Source organism: Panonychus citri, unplaced genomic scaffold (assembly GCF_014898815.1).
Source record: "Panonychus citri isolate SS breed McGregor unplaced genomic scaffold, ASM1489881v1 Contig00113, whole genome shotgun sequence".
Taxonomy (NCBI): Eukaryota; Metazoa; Arthropoda; class Arachnida; order Trombidiformes; family Tetranychidae; genus Panonychus; species Panonychus citri.
The window spans coordinates 43,006-58,133 of NW_026515518.1; the positions used below are offsets into that span (position 1 = coordinate 43,006).

The 15,128-nt window shown below is 29.6% G+C and overlaps 3 protein-coding genes and 1 long non-coding RNA gene across 6 annotated transcripts in view; 2 read left to right on the forward strand and 2 right to left on the reverse strand.

Moving 5' to 3' along the window:
- Positions 1-1,148: 1,148 nt before the first annotated feature.
- Positions 1,149-4,822, reverse strand: LOC128389989 (fatty acyl-CoA reductase 1-like). 2 transcript variants are annotated; one of them, XM_053349647.1, is made up of 7 exons: positions 4,667-4,822; positions 4,099-4,541; positions 3,465-3,537; positions 3,086-3,192; positions 1,980-2,561; positions 1,617-1,874; positions 1,149-1,500 (listed from the first exon to the last, which is right to left on the reverse strand). In XM_053349647.1, exons 2-7 carry the CDS (start codon positions 4,464-4,466, stop codon positions 1,353-1,355), a joined length of 1,536 nt encoding a protein of 511 aa, XP_053205622.1. In that variant the 5' UTR covers positions 4,467-4,541; positions 4,667-4,822; the 3' UTR covers positions 1,149-1,352. The 2 variants fall into 2 exon arrangements, with proteins under 2 accessions (XP_053205622.1, XP_053205620.1); XM_053349645.1 differs by having other exon boundaries at positions 4,621-4,810.
- A 579-nt stretch (positions 4,823-5,401) lies between these two features.
- Positions 5,402-8,367, forward strand: LOC128389987 (protection of telomeres protein 1-like). Its single transcript, XM_053349643.1, has 2 exons — positions 5,402-7,638; positions 7,729-8,367. Exon 1 carries the CDS (start codon positions 5,979-5,981, stop codon positions 7,632-7,634), a length of 1,656 nt encoding a protein of 551 aa, XP_053205618.1. The 5' UTR covers positions 5,402-5,978; the 3' UTR covers positions 7,635-7,638; positions 7,729-8,367.
- Positions 8,211-15,128, reverse strand: part of LOC128389988 (G-protein coupled receptor dmsr-1-like) — a 46,435-nt gene continuing 39,517 nt past the window's right edge. Inside the window, exons 2-4 of the mRNA XM_053349644.1 lie at positions 14,023-14,268; positions 12,760-12,910; positions 8,211-9,896 (exon numbers count right to left, since the gene is read on the reverse strand). Of these exons, the coding sequence (XP_053205619.1) occupies positions 9,045-9,896; positions 12,760-12,910; positions 14,023-14,268 (1,249 nt within the window). The 3' untranslated portion in view covers positions 8,211-9,044. The remainder of the gene's footprint in view (positions 9,897-12,759; positions 12,911-14,022; positions 14,269-15,128) is intronic.
- LOC128389990 (uncharacterized) lies at positions 10,827-14,137 on the forward strand. 2 transcript variants are annotated; one of them, XR_008325556.1, is made up of 4 exons: positions 10,827-11,251; positions 11,343-11,727; positions 12,295-12,954; positions 13,910-14,137. It is a non-coding gene; the product is annotated as an uncharacterized LOC128389990 (long non-coding RNA). The 2 variants fall into 2 exon arrangements; XR_008325555.1 differs by lacking the exon at positions 13,910-14,137 and having other exon boundaries at positions 11,343-11,492; positions 11,564-11,727; positions 12,295-12,781.

Here is a 15,128-nt window from a genome sequence, read left to right on the forward strand (position 1 = left end):
ATTGGCTTGTAGCCCAAACTAATTGTAACAATTTACCAATTGCTATTAATATGGTAATCAGTAAATCGTTGTAACTCTCAGTTTTCAGTTCCGGACAATTTACCAAATTACTTAAAAATATTTTAATTGTTTTCCAATATTATGTATTACTATTGGTTACCAAATGAACTAATTTACCTTTAAAACTTACGGTAATTAAGGAAACAGGAAACAATCAAAACAAATCACGTTTACGAGTTAATTGTTAATCTCATCATCTTGTTGTTAATTGTAATTACTATTAACATCCTAGAAATTAATCATTTTCCATCATTTTGATTGTAATCAAACCGAACACAAGATGATTAAGATTGTAAGATAATAGATTTCGCTTTACTTTAAATTGTATTGATTAAGTTAATTGTTATTATTCAATAGACCGACAATTAACTGATATTAGAAGGTAAATGAATTAACTAATTTATTCATAATCTTTATTATTAACTTTTAATTGTTTAATCGCAATGATCTTGTGTTTGTTTCCGAAACTGAATCAAACATTTTCTGTTCATTTCAATCTCAACTTTCACTTAATTGTTGCCTGAAACAAGTAATCAACTAAACCGGTTTAAATTGTTGATAATGTTATATTACAACCAGTTAATTGGTCAGTGTTTTAATCATGTTTTTCTTAGTACTGATTCTTAATTATCATGGTTTTGAAAGTTAATTAAGTTGCCAATGAAGGTAAAAATGTTATCTACCAAAAACTCAACTGTGATCAACTGATTCCTGTGGACTCAAATCAAATCAACTAAATCAATGATTAATCACTAATTGTAATCAATCTTACTTTTAATCTACTTGTACCAACTAATGATGTTTATCATCACGATGATTAAGTTAATTATTTGAAACATTTTCATTTTCTGCCATCTCGTTCAACCAAACCAGGAATTAACAAGTTAATATTTTTAGATGTTAACAATTTAACTTAATTTAACAAGTTACAATCTATCATTTAACTTTGCAAATAGTTAATTAGACATTGAGATTATATTTAAATTGATGGGAATACAACTGGATTTAAATTCCTGAGTTAATCAGTTTCTCATGATGGAAAGACAGGAATTTAAATATGATCAACTCAATACACGTACAACAATTAATTGTGATGATGATTAAAACATTTTTATTAATTGTAATTGTAATTTTATCAAAGGCAAATGGGAAAAACTTTTGGCGAAGTGAAAATGATATATTGTTGTTGTTGTTAATTGTGAGCTTTGCTTGAGATGCTGTTTTCCATTGGAGTTAATTGTTTTATAAACTGTATAAATTTGCAAAGCAAACAAAACAAATTACAGGTTAATTTAAATTAATTGTGGTTTGTTGTTGATTCGAAGGCTTAATTTACGAACAACATCTAGACTCCTATGGAGGCTTGATTGCTTGTGGAGCGATTGGTAAGTCACCGTGAACAGAAATCCAACTTTAATCATCTGTGTGATCAGGTAAAGTCTAGAAATTGAAAATGAAAAGCAAACAATTAGATTAATTAGTTTGGTTAAAATGACCTGTAATTAGTTAAATGTCAATTATTTTGTTTATTACAACATTTGTAGGTTTATGTTTACCTTTTGATGTTTTTTCTTGCCTTAGGCAATGTTGCTGGATCCTCTTTTAAAAGATACTTTCTAACACCGAGAATGTAATTCTCAATGTAATCACACCAATTAATTGATCCAACATCGAGGCTGAATTTGGTAAAATCATCAGGTTCCAATGATTTCATTAAGTTGACAAAATTTTCATTTCTAAATGTCCACTCATTGGTAGTGAAATATTCCAATGCATTCATGGCTCGATGAACTTTCTGATAAACTTGATTTAAACTGTAAAACAAATATAAGAAAGAGAGAGAGAGAGAGATAGAAATCAATTAATTACAAAGATCTGAATAGATGAGAGGATGAGATCATTAAAATCACAGTTCTTACATTGGTTTATGTCCAGTAAATTTGAATAGAAGGTCAACAACAAAGGCGGGAATATAATGTTCAAGGAGAAGGAAAAATGTATGGACAAGCCTGTTGGAGTGAAATGAAGCTCCAGGATAACGGAATAACTGATTAGATGGATGTTTAATCAGTAGATTATGTGAAAGATTTTGAAAGGTATTCCAAGTGATTGGATTAATTGATCCTGATGTACAGTTAATCACCGTTGGACTTTCATTTGCTTTGGTTGAAACATACCAAGCAGAGACAATCAATGTATTGGCAACAATATCAACCGGAATCATATCACAAATTTTTTCACCATGAACGTGCATGGTACGAAGTACACCTTTACCAGAGGAGACAAGGAACCCGGAGGGTCCATTGTAATTATCAATCCACCCTGGAATCGGGTCTTTCCAAGAAGCGGTGATAATTGAAGGTCGCACTATGGCGATTGGTAAAACGTTTCCTTCTTGATGTAACAAATTTTCAGCCAAAGCTTTAGTATAATGGTAACTACTTGGTCGTCCATTGTACAATTGGTCAGCAATGTTGCTCAGTAAATCATCGTCCATCCACCTTATTAATTGTAGAGAGAAAAGAGAGAAGATAATTAATATAATTAAATGTTAATTGTGATTAAGTGAAGAAGGAAAAATGATGGTGAAAAATTGAGAAAAAAAAAATTCCCTCAAAAAAAAAGTGAAAAGTTTTTCTAATTTTCTTGTTAACCAAATTTCATCAACTGTGAAGGACAATACTAATCATAGATGAGAATCTAATTATCTTCTAATACAAATTATTGATACTGAATTAGGGAAGATTATAATTAACTATTAATCTTCTCATCATCATGATAATTGGGAAAATTTGTTGAGGAAAATTGATCAAAAACTAAAAAGAAATTAACTAAACATCATTTATATACAATAATATTTGAGCGAGGGATTTATAATGTTTCCTAATCTTGATTAGCGATTAATTATCGTGGATTCCAACTGATTGTCAGGTGAATGGTGTAACAATTTAAAAGAAAACTTTCTCTCCACCATCATCAGTAATTTAATTATATATATATATAAATTGTGATTGATTCTTCTTACTCAGAAGCTTGAATCACTTTAGAAACTGGAATTGGTTCTGGATAAACGATCTCCTGGATTCCATGTTTCTCAATGTTACAATAGGCTGTAGATACATGAACCAAGGCCTAAAGTTTAATTACAATCAACGAGAAGAATCAAATTAAAAAGATTAGAAAATGATAATATTAATGATTGATTGAGAAAAAGAAACCACAAAACAATAACTATGAATCAATTAATGAATAACAAGATGATTGAGTAAACAGACAATTTACTCTGGTGATTAGTTGATGATGATGATTAAGTTAATCAATATGATGATTAAGTCTTTTAATTGTTAGTTATGTTAATTGTGTGTGTGTGTTTTTTTTTCTCTCACTAATTGTTGATTATTTACCTTAAGATTTTTTAATTGATGGCACAAATGTAAAACTCGGTTGGTTCCAGTGACATTGATTTGAATGGCTCTCCTGTTGATGGAAAGTTAAATTGTGATTAAATAAGCATGAGAAAATCAGTGAATAAAATCAAATTATAAAACATATAATATAATGGAAATCATGATTTAACATTGACGATTCACTGTTAAAAATTGGTTTCAAGGATTCAACAATTTAATAACAATCAAGTTAAAAGGCTAAACATGAGCAATCAAACAAATTAAAGAAAAAAAAATGTCTTGGTCATAATTGAATAAGTGTTTAATTGTTAGGCATTAAGCCAGTTAATTATTAATATTAATAGTTAATTTTCATTGTAATTGTGATTAAAATTATTATGTATTCAACAAATTGTCGACCTGATTAACTTTAGAGACACATTAATATCATTAATAGCCGGATGAACCAAATTTAGAAAGTTAAAAATTGTTTAATTGTGCTTGAGGCAATGAATGATAATTATATCTGGTTTGTAGTGTTTAGTCAAATACATTCAACTAAAAATAATCTGATGTAATTTGTTGATTGTTAAACAATCAATAACTGTAAATATAAGTATAAATATATATAATATAAATTATGAATACTCACTTAATTGGTTCATCAAATCTAATTGTTGCTGCTGAATGTATCACAATGGAAACGTTTTCCTTTAATTCACTTAAATCATTGTAATTAAGACCAAGACCTTCAAAGGTAATATCACCTGAGATTGATTTGACTTTGGTTAAGATTGAAGGATTGACACTACGAATTGAATCAAATATTTGAGATTCAAGTAATTCACGTAAACGGGATTGTGGTAATTGACCACCTCGAGCTCGAAGTAGAACATAAATTGTACCAAGAGTTGGACAATCACGAAGTAACTTTTCAATTAAAACTTTACCCAAAAATCCAGAGGCACCGGTCACTAAGATACACTGATCTCTGTAAAAATCCTTAATTGTCTCAACCATAACTTTAAATTTTTTCACCAAATTAATTGTTGATCATCAAGTGAATTTCAGTGAATGTGTGGGTTAGACTGTTAACTGTTAGAATGGAAATGATAAAAAACAACAACAACAATTTAGAGATTTACAATCAATACCGTAATGGAAAACTGGTTACCTAAACCAGTTTCGGGTTCCACCTCTCACTTGGTACTTGGGTTTACCTTTCGTTGTCTAAAATTATGAGATGATGGAGATGAGGGAGAAATCAACAATTCTATCGAATTATAATTGAACAGTTGACCTGATTTCTGATGAATACAATCCTAATGGTTTCACTCTCTCTCTCTCTCTCTCAGTTTAATTGTCACTTTTTTTAGACTTTCGTAAGTTTCAGCCGAGAGGGAGTTGGAAAAGTTTCGGCTCAATCAATTCAGCTGATTGGCTAGTTTCCTCTCTTTGTTTGCTTTTTTTAGACAAATTAAATTGTAATTTCAAGTTGATAGTTTACCTTTCAATGTTGTTTATTGTCAATTAAAACAGTTGTTAACGGAAATAGGTTTACAATGGACAATTTTCATTTGTAAAGAAACAAATAATGTCAAATTAATTGTCATTTTTGGGCTTTTCATTTGTTTCTTCTTCAAGTTTTACTCTTTCTTGTTTTCTTTTTCAATCATCAAGGTAATAGTAATGTGGGTGGATTGTTTTTGTTTTCATGTTAATTTCTTTTAGAGGTACTAATGTAGAAAACATTATTACCCCTGATAAAAGCATCTCCATACTTGTTCTTTAATTGTCCATTGACATATTCTTCAGTTTGTTCCAAAGCAATGTTCATATAACCATCAAGACTAGCCAATACTCCTCGGTAATCAGCATCACTGTTAAGCTTTACAACAACCGGTCGACCAGTAATTTGCTTGAGAAAATCACTCGGAGTTTGTTTTTTAATCATAATCGAACCTCGGGACTAGTCAACAACCAACCAACACGAAAACTGAATCACTAATTAATGAGAACGAGGAAAAAAGAATATGTAGAAAATCAAATTAATTCGATATAAAACAATTAACACACCAAAACAAAAAGAAAAAATCAAATTCAAATTCAATAAACAGATGAGAATAAATCAAAATAAAAGCCAAATGTTGAAATAGAAAAGAACTTGAAACGCCACCTGGTGGATAGAATTTTTATTCTTCTCTTAATTGTTTCGATTAATTTAATTTTCCACTTGAATTTTATTCTCACAAATGTCAATGTTTATTTAAAAATTATCCAAAAACTATAATAACAACTCAAGTATCTTTTCCAATCAATTGATTGTTAATTAATTTAAAAGAATTGTAAGTTTAATCAATTCAAGTGAAATTCCAAGTGGATGATTGTTTGATTATCGCGCTTCTATTCAGATAAGCGGGAAAATCTTTCAGATGTAATTGTTTACATTTATTGTGTTGGAATTTGCTAATTGTTGCTAATTCAATTTTCTCTTGAGTTTTGTTTAATTTACTCTAATTTAATTTTGTAATTATGTCCACTAGTAAATATCATTATTCTTCCCTTAAATCGATTCTTAATTCTTCTGATAAATATAATCACATTTTTGGTGTAATTCGTAAATATCATGAGCAAGGAGTTTACATCCGAGATGAAACATATGATTCAATTAAAGTTAATTTCTCATCAACTTTTGAGGCCATTTTACCTCATATTAAGCCTGGTAATGTGATACGAATCCATCGTCTAATAAGTTGTGGTGGTACACAGTTTAGATGTATTAAAGTTAGTGATGTCCTTTTGTTTTCTTCATTCAAGGATAAAGATGCTGCTTCTTATAAGGTTCGTTTTGAAGCTAAACAGCCAACAATTGAATTGTCTGATTTTGCTCGAGTTGCCGAATTGGAGAAATGGTTGGCAAATAAACTATTGGAAGTTTCCTTAAGAACAGTTACAATACCCACTTGGTATGATTTGGTTTGTCAAGTTGTTGACATTAAAGATTTGGCTCCTCATCGAGTCATCTTGATTGTTTATGATGCTTTCAATCCTGGTCTTCGGATTAATTGGCTTATACCAAGTGAACAATGGGAAGGTTTTCCTATGGATAAACTGGTCTGTGTTACCGCTTGGGATCGTCATGCTATTAAGGCCAGAAGACTTGAGAAAGGATCACTTATCGCTTTTTTTAACTTACAAGCATCCGAAGCTAAACTACAACCAGGAAATTTTGAGCTACATTTACGAGGTGGAACTCATTATGGTAAAATGATACGAACTGTTCATCCAAACAGTTTTCTTGGTGTTGGTTATAAATCACGGATGGTAAAATTACACCAAGAGATGAATATCAAAACACCAACAGAAAATCAACCCAAACAATCAAATGCTCCCAAAACGATTATTGAAGAAATTGTCGATTCAAACTCTACTCTTAATCCAGCTCATTCAACTCAGCTTTTAAACTCCGATGATGTTGCAGATGTAATTTGTGACATATCGGATATCGGCTCATCCATTTCAGATGAATCACCTAAAAACAAAGAGAGTCCTAAACCAATAATCTCTGTAAAAAAGTCAAAATTATCTTATGATGTTCAATTTCCCGTAATTTTTGACCTAAACGAGCCCGAAAATTTAATAGGAATCAAAGATTATTTAGCTGCAAATACAGATGAACGGTGTTGTATTAAAGCCAGAGTAATGAGCTACAAACCAATATCCCGAAGCATAATTGATTACATTCAATTGGTTTGTCCAAATTGTGATTACAAGGAGTCACCTTCTATCAGCACAATCAATACAATTAAGAAATTATCTGGGCCTAGAACTAAAATCTCATGTCCAGAATGTCAGAAAAAAAGTGAACCTTACCAGTTAAATGCGACACTATGTATCTACCTGTACCTTAGCGATACCGAGAATTATGAAATTCCAGTTACATTAAGTAAACTCGATCTAATTAAATTACTTGGTGTTCGCATGATCCCAGTTATGAATGATATCGAAGAAGCCAACAAAATATTTGATTTCCTTGATTTCATTTGTCCATCAATCAACTTAGAAGGACCGATCTCACCATTTAATTCCGATTCCAGGCCATTTTTGAAGTGGATTATCCAACGACAACCCGGTGGACTAAGGATCAAATGGGAATATCGAGCGTTAACAGTTTTTCCAATTAATTAACAAAGTAACTAATTAACTTTAAGATAAATGAAGACTTAATTAACTGTATATTAAATCTAATCGTCTCTTTTTTTTTCATCCTTTCCTTACATAGATACACTGATCATCCCTAAATTGTTGTTAATGATTCTGACAAAGGAATTACCAAAGAAAAATCTAGTAACCAATTAAGGAATCTCACCTTCATCATCATAATCATCTTCATCTACTAATCAAGTCACCATATTTTGCTAATGATCAATTTTATCAAGTTATCACTATCAAACCCTTATTCACAATTAGTGATTTTATTAATCACCTAAACAAATTGTGATAAAGAAATTTTCTCGTCTTGTTTGTTTATCAAATTTTCAACTTAAACATTTTTACTGTACAATAATTTCTTATATATTTCGTTGATTAACAAAAAATGTTCAAATACTCCGTTTGTAATAATAATCAAGAAAGAAATCGAGTTGATTAGTGACTAATGATTAATCCCCGATATAAATTGGAAACTTTCTCATCTTATTTGTCAAATTTTCCAAGATTTTTATTGTACTGAGAGTTACAATTATTTCTTATACATTTGATTGGATTACAAAAATACCGCTTAAAGCACGTTGATGGATAATCGATGGTGATAATAGGCCAAAATCAACTATTGGCAGTTAATTGTGGACTGTTGATTAATGTAAAAAGTTGAAAACTTATCCATTGGGCTGATTAAATCATCTTTTACAATTAGAATTGATTTTCTTTAATGTCTCATTGATCAAATACTCTTTTTGTAATAATTATCATAATCGGTGGAAACAGAAAACAAATGCAACTAAATTAATTCAATTGAAAGTAAATTTTGCACAATTAGATTCTAAAAATTTCCAATTAAATTGATGAACAATTAAAATGCTCTTTTATAATCATTATTTAAGCTCCAAGTTTACAATCAATCAATGATCAACCAATTCATTTGGGTATTTATCGGTTGATTATTTAATTGTCAGGCATAAAGAGTAATATTAATTGTTGTTAAATATTAATCAACGAAAAAAAAGCAAAAATTAGCAAAAAGTAAATTATTTAAATCTGTTAATTGTTATAAATACTTTGTTGTTAGTTAATTTATTTTGTAGAGACGAAACAATTAACAAAATTGTTGATTATACTTTATAAATACTTTGAACAACCATTTAAATTGTTGCCATAATAATGATAATCACAGGATAATTACGGCTAATATAGCTACTGAATTGAGAAGAAATCAAAAGAGAAGAAAAAAAATCATAACAATTAACTGATTAATAACAATTAGATTTGATTAGTTGGCACAGAACAAAAATAAAAGTAAAAGTTTGTTATTTTGGCGAAAGCGAAAAATATAAACTGATCAAGTTGATTGCGACAATCTAAACATTTAATTGTCGCAAATTAAACATATGAAACCTCACTTTTACCATTCTTTTGAATTAAATGATTAGTTGATTTGTTAGTTATCAAGTTGTGACGTGAAGCAATTAACTCGGTCTCTTCATTATCACCAATTTGGCAAAATATCTTTCTAAATGTTATCCGAAATTGTCTTGACATTGTACAATAAAGGATAAAATTGATGGCGCTATTAATTAGCGCAAGAATATCAAGTAATTCACCTAACGGTGAATAAACTGTTTGGAAGAAAGTTTCACCAAGGAAGACACTTAGAACGATTAAAATCCCTCCGGGCAATTCAGTTAACAAGAAAATCAAAAGGACAGCAAGTAATAAACGAGTCGTCCGATCATGAGCTTGACTTGATTCATGGTGATGATGATGGTGATTAGATTGATGTTGATTATTGTTGTCTAATTGTTGATTTTTACTTGATGGTGTTGATTGATTACCCGGACGTTTTGATAGGCACAATTCAATCCGATTTGTTGCTTCGTTAATTGTGCTTGATGGATCACAGGCTGGTGAATAACTCCAACGTCTACTATCATCAACCGAATCAGAATTATTATTATTGTTAATTGTTGTTGTCGTCGAAATTGTCACATTGGTTGTTAATAGATTAGGCTTTGAATTACTATTAATATTGTTCATCAGATTATTGTTATTACTGTTATTGGAAGATCTGAGTCGAGCCTTTCGTTTATCGGCTTCGATTAAGATTTTAATTATTGCCAAACTGAAGTAAGTTAATAAAATACAAGGCACTAATTTGGTTCCTACACTAAACACCCAAAAATTAAGATTCTTAAGAAATTTATTGTGTCGTAATGAGATTTCACTCCAATCAATCTGAAAATGGATTTAAAATAAACAGATTAGGATTAGTGGTTTTCGTTGGTAAATGAGAAAGTTATTCAGATTTGGTGATAATCTTTAATTGTTACTTTCAATTTCTCTGGTTAATTAATTTAAACATTTGGTTTACTGGTTTAGATTAAAAGAAAAAGAGGAAATAATTAGTTTACAATGTAATAAACAACGAACTGGGAGTTAATTGTTGCTTCGAGAATATAGTTTATTCTCGTTGATTATTATTACAATGATTAAAAAGTGAATAACAATCAAGTTGTTGTTACGTTTGAATAAGATGAGAAGTAAAAGTTTTCTTATATTAAGAAAGTAATAGTTGGAGGAAAAAAACTCCTCAAGGAGATGCCTTTAAAATGAGTTTTTGTTCAGATATTTTTCACTGAATTTCACCATAATCATGAGAAATTATCATGATAGGAGAGAGAGAGAGAAAGATAGAGAAAAGATGGAGAAATATTAAGAGTAAAATGTCAAGATGATGAAGATGGAAAATGGCGGAGGGAAGAAAATGTTCTTGAGGCCTTTGGATAATTTTACCTTCTTAAGAATCCATTCTTGAGATTCAAGTGAAAACCCATAAAGATCAACTAATGATGATGGAAAATCAAACATTCAATCAAAGAAAATGATCCAATCAATTAATTGTAATGAAAAGTTTTCTCTTTAAGGATAACTTACTTTTCGATAAGTTCGAGCACCAGAGAGAGAGAGAGAGAGAGAGAGAGAGAGAGAGAGAGAGATGTAAGTCTATTCTCTCTCAGAATAAACTTCAAATTCTTATTGATAGAAATTGAAAGAAGAAAAAAATAGAAGCCTTTAGATGAAATAGAATCAAATCAAATTAAAGGTAAGAGTTTGATATATGAAAATGAATAGGAATTCATTAATTACCTGAAATCCAGTTAACGATCAACAATCAGAAAGAGATGAAAAAAATTAAGAAAACTGATTAACCGAAACTTATTGTTAATCTCAAGGCTTAACTTTAAATCTTCTTGACGAATCAAATTGTTTTTTCATTTTGAATCTAATTAGATGATTTGCCATTCGCTTACATGTAATAATCTTAAATTGTCAACTGATTAACAATCAAAATTAATTACAATGGATAAGAAAAGGTAAGATAATCCAATTGATTTTCTTAAGTTTATCTATTTGATCACCTGATTCACTAATTGTTACATTGTTGATTTAAAGGTAAACAAAATCTTATTGAAACTAATTAATTGTCTCCAGACAAAGTTGATTATCGTTAATTACGTTTGATCATTGATTTAATTCCGTCTCAACGGTTGATATTCACAAGATAAATTAACTTAAATTTAACAGAAAAGGTAAGTAGCTTTTTTGGTTGTTCGTTTCACCTTGAGATCCAAGATTCTCATATTTTACTTCATAGAGATTCAACTAATTGTCTTAATTTAGTTTCTCTTCTCCCAATCAGTTACCCTTATTATCTGGATTGTTTTTTCCTCATCTAATTGTCTTTGAACAGGTAATCCTCTTTTCTTTAATCCTTGACAACACGACCAATTAAGAGTAACAATTAATTCACCTTTCCGTTTGGTGTTCAATGTAAGTCATTTGTTTTTATTTCCATTCTCAGAACTTTTTTTCATCTTTTCCTGATATTTTTCCATCTCTAGAAAATTATCATGTTGTTAACTTTATCTTCTTCTTTACATCTTACTAATAACGATAAATTCTGTTGAAAATTCATGAGGTAATCGCTTAGAATCCTGATGACGATTAAAAAATATTCCAATAAGGAAACAATTTAAGTCGAAATTGTAAAAAGAATTCGAAAATGGTAAGTGATTGTTATTCTATTTTGTTCTTCTCTTTTTCTATTCTATTCTATTCCATTCAATTTTGTTCTATTCTCTCCAATTCGAGTTATTATTTTCCTCTCAGAACTTGTTGCTATCATGATATTTACATATTTTCTTTTTCTATTCTTATCCATTTCTCTTACCTTAGAATCCACTCCCAAACCTTTGGTAATAAATTTTACCTTTTCTCTTATACATATAAAGTATATTCCAATGGAATTGATGAAACCATTTACTGTTTATTTTTCTTCGTTACTCAATCTGGTCCACCCTGTTTTCCCTCCTAGATTCTCATGTTTTTCTCTCCCCTTAAGTGTTTTTCTTTCTCAATATTCTCTCTCTCTCATACAGCTGAATAGTATTCTACACCCACCGGTGTGTTGACATTATTCCATGTGTTTCATTCATGTAAAAAAATCTCTCAAATGAATGGATTTATCTCCATGAATCTTTGTTACAATTTCACACAATCCACCAACTAAACATGTTTAATATTGAGAATCTCACCAGTGATTTATTTTCCCTTTTACTTTACTCAAATTTAGAATCAGCTGAATCTATCGATGAACTTTTCCTGAACTCTATTTATTTATAAATGATTTGGATAGAAAAGTCATTTAATCAAACAACATCAACAAGTATTGACCTCAACCTGAACTTGGTCAACATTTAATTATACAAAATGATTGATAGAAATCAATGATTTCATCTTTAAATAATATTTCCAACCTGAAATAAACCAATGAAATGATGATGGATGATCAACAAGGAAACAACTTTGACCATGTTAATATACAAGAAAATTCAGTGACCATTATCAGAAATGAATCTTGAATCAATTCATTTCTCAATTTGATATTTTCACTGATGGAAATGGATCATGAAAAGTGTTACAATTAAAGAGAATGGACATTTTTTTTTTCAACTGACCAAATGGTTACACATCAATTAACCTGATTATCACCAAGTTGACAATTATCATTTGATGGAGAGATGAAATTTTCTCTTACCCTGTAATAATAAGATTGTTCAACTTGCACCGGTGAAATGGTAAACGAAAGGTACATTGGAACACAAAATATTGGTACAATCAAATAGATCGAGATGATTGAGACAACAGCGTTTCTCATTGTGAACCAAGTTCTACTTTGGGTTGGATAACTGGACATTATCGAGTTGCCATAAAATGGATTCCCGATCACAAGGTAAGTATCCAGAATAAGAAGATAATAATAATAATAATAATCGAATATTATATTATCATGAAAATGGAAGAGAAAACAAAAAGTTACATATTAAATGGTAAATCTTTTCATCGTTTAAACCTTAAGCTTTAGAGATGGAATATTATCTCGATATTCTGGTAATTCTTTTATTGATTTTCTTTTTTCTCTCTCTCATCATATTCCATAGGAATTATTATTATTTCTATTTGTGGTCATTTATGTACATTCTCTCTCCTTTTATTCTGTTGAAATGGTTTTTGATTGTTTCCAGATTATAGATTGTTATTCATTTGAAATGGTTAAATCCATCGGATGAATAATAATATTACACCAATTCTCATATATTTATATCCAAGAATCAGTTAAACAAGTATTTATATTCCGCAATTTATTAATATTGAACGCACTTAACCTTAGCTATAATCTTAATCCTCTAAAATTGCTACGAGTTAAATAGCCAATGATGGAGTTTTTTTTTCTTCTTCTTGTATTCATTCAATAGGAAAACGATCTGATTATCAGTTATTATCATGGTTCTTTTTTTTTCATTCAATTCTATTCCATGGTTAGAATTTATATCTATTCCATTTAGCTGACTAATTAAGATGTTTTCTCATAAATCTTTTCAATTTTCATTCAATTCTCATTCCTCCTACGCTCGGGAGTGATAATATTGTCGAAAGTATTATATATAAATTATGAATTTGATGGTAATTCAAGAATGATACTAATATTTACTTAATTCACCCACACGCCAATGTAATGTAAATGTATTTACAAATGCATGATAATAACAATGATAAATAACTGAAGGAATGAAAATAATTGTCAATTTGGTGACAGTTTTTGCAAAATTTGTTAATATTAATGAGATACTTTTTTTTCCAGCTCAACTTTTATTACAATTGGTTTTCAATGTCTATTTATATCTTAGCATATTAGATGATCTCGAATTACTAATGTTTACCATTATCAAGTTTGATGGACTTTCTATTGGAAAAGGTTCATCTTAATGGATGACGATTATGTGACATCCTGGACACTTACCTTACGGATAAAAGCCTCCAAATGGCAAGAAGAATAGTTAACCATGTTGATATTGAATGAAATACAACGGAAAAATGAGCATGAAAAAGTGTAAAAACTGTCCATGGGTAGGAATACAATTCGGTGGTCGGTTGATCCCGTCGGATGTAAGTGTGAATCGAGAAGGGCATATAGTCAAGCATCACGAGCATATCGGCAACGGCCAAACCCGTTAGAATGGCATTGGTTGGGGAAACCATATTCTTCCTGAAAGGAAAAATAAACAAACAGAAAATCAATTAATCAACAATCAAATGGATACACAATGGGAAGAAACAATCAAATGGATCATTGAAAGTTTGCAAGATTAAACAACATTGAAACGAATCAAATCAGTCAACAATCAATAACAATTAATATTCAATGTTTGTCCTAAAACGTAAACATTTAATATATTGTTGTATTAAATTGATTGTTATTGTTGTTTTGGTGATTATTTTGATGATCAAATATCATCTTGCCAAGCAATTAAATCCCTCATGATTATACAAATGATGGGCATTAGTTAATCAATAACTGTACTTATTGTTATTATTATGTAATAGAAGATGAAATAATCACTAATTGACAGGGTTCTAATCATTACAATTAGATTCATTGTAACAATCAATGAGAGAAATGAAAGTTGATTGAAAGAAATTTGAACTAATTCAATTGCTAATTTGTTTATCTAATTGTTACTCGATACAATTGACGAAACAATTTACACAAAAATCACATACACAAAGTGATTAACCTTTAATTCAATCAGATACAAATAGACAAACTAAATTATCAATGGAGATTAATTTTCATCTTCAAATGTATTAATTGTCAACAATTAGGGACAACTTTCTATTGTGATGAAAATGTAACAACAATTAAGCTCTCGATCATTGAGATTAACTTAATTGCTCAATTAACTGATTTTTTTTCCTTCGTTTCGTTTCATTATTAGTTCAATATCAAACCGAATCAAATTAAACTCAATCAATTGTAATAATAATACTGATTTAAAATTTTCCACCTTAATGATTAACTTTAATCACGTTTGTAAATGTTAAATTATCTTATTGTTGTTAAATAAC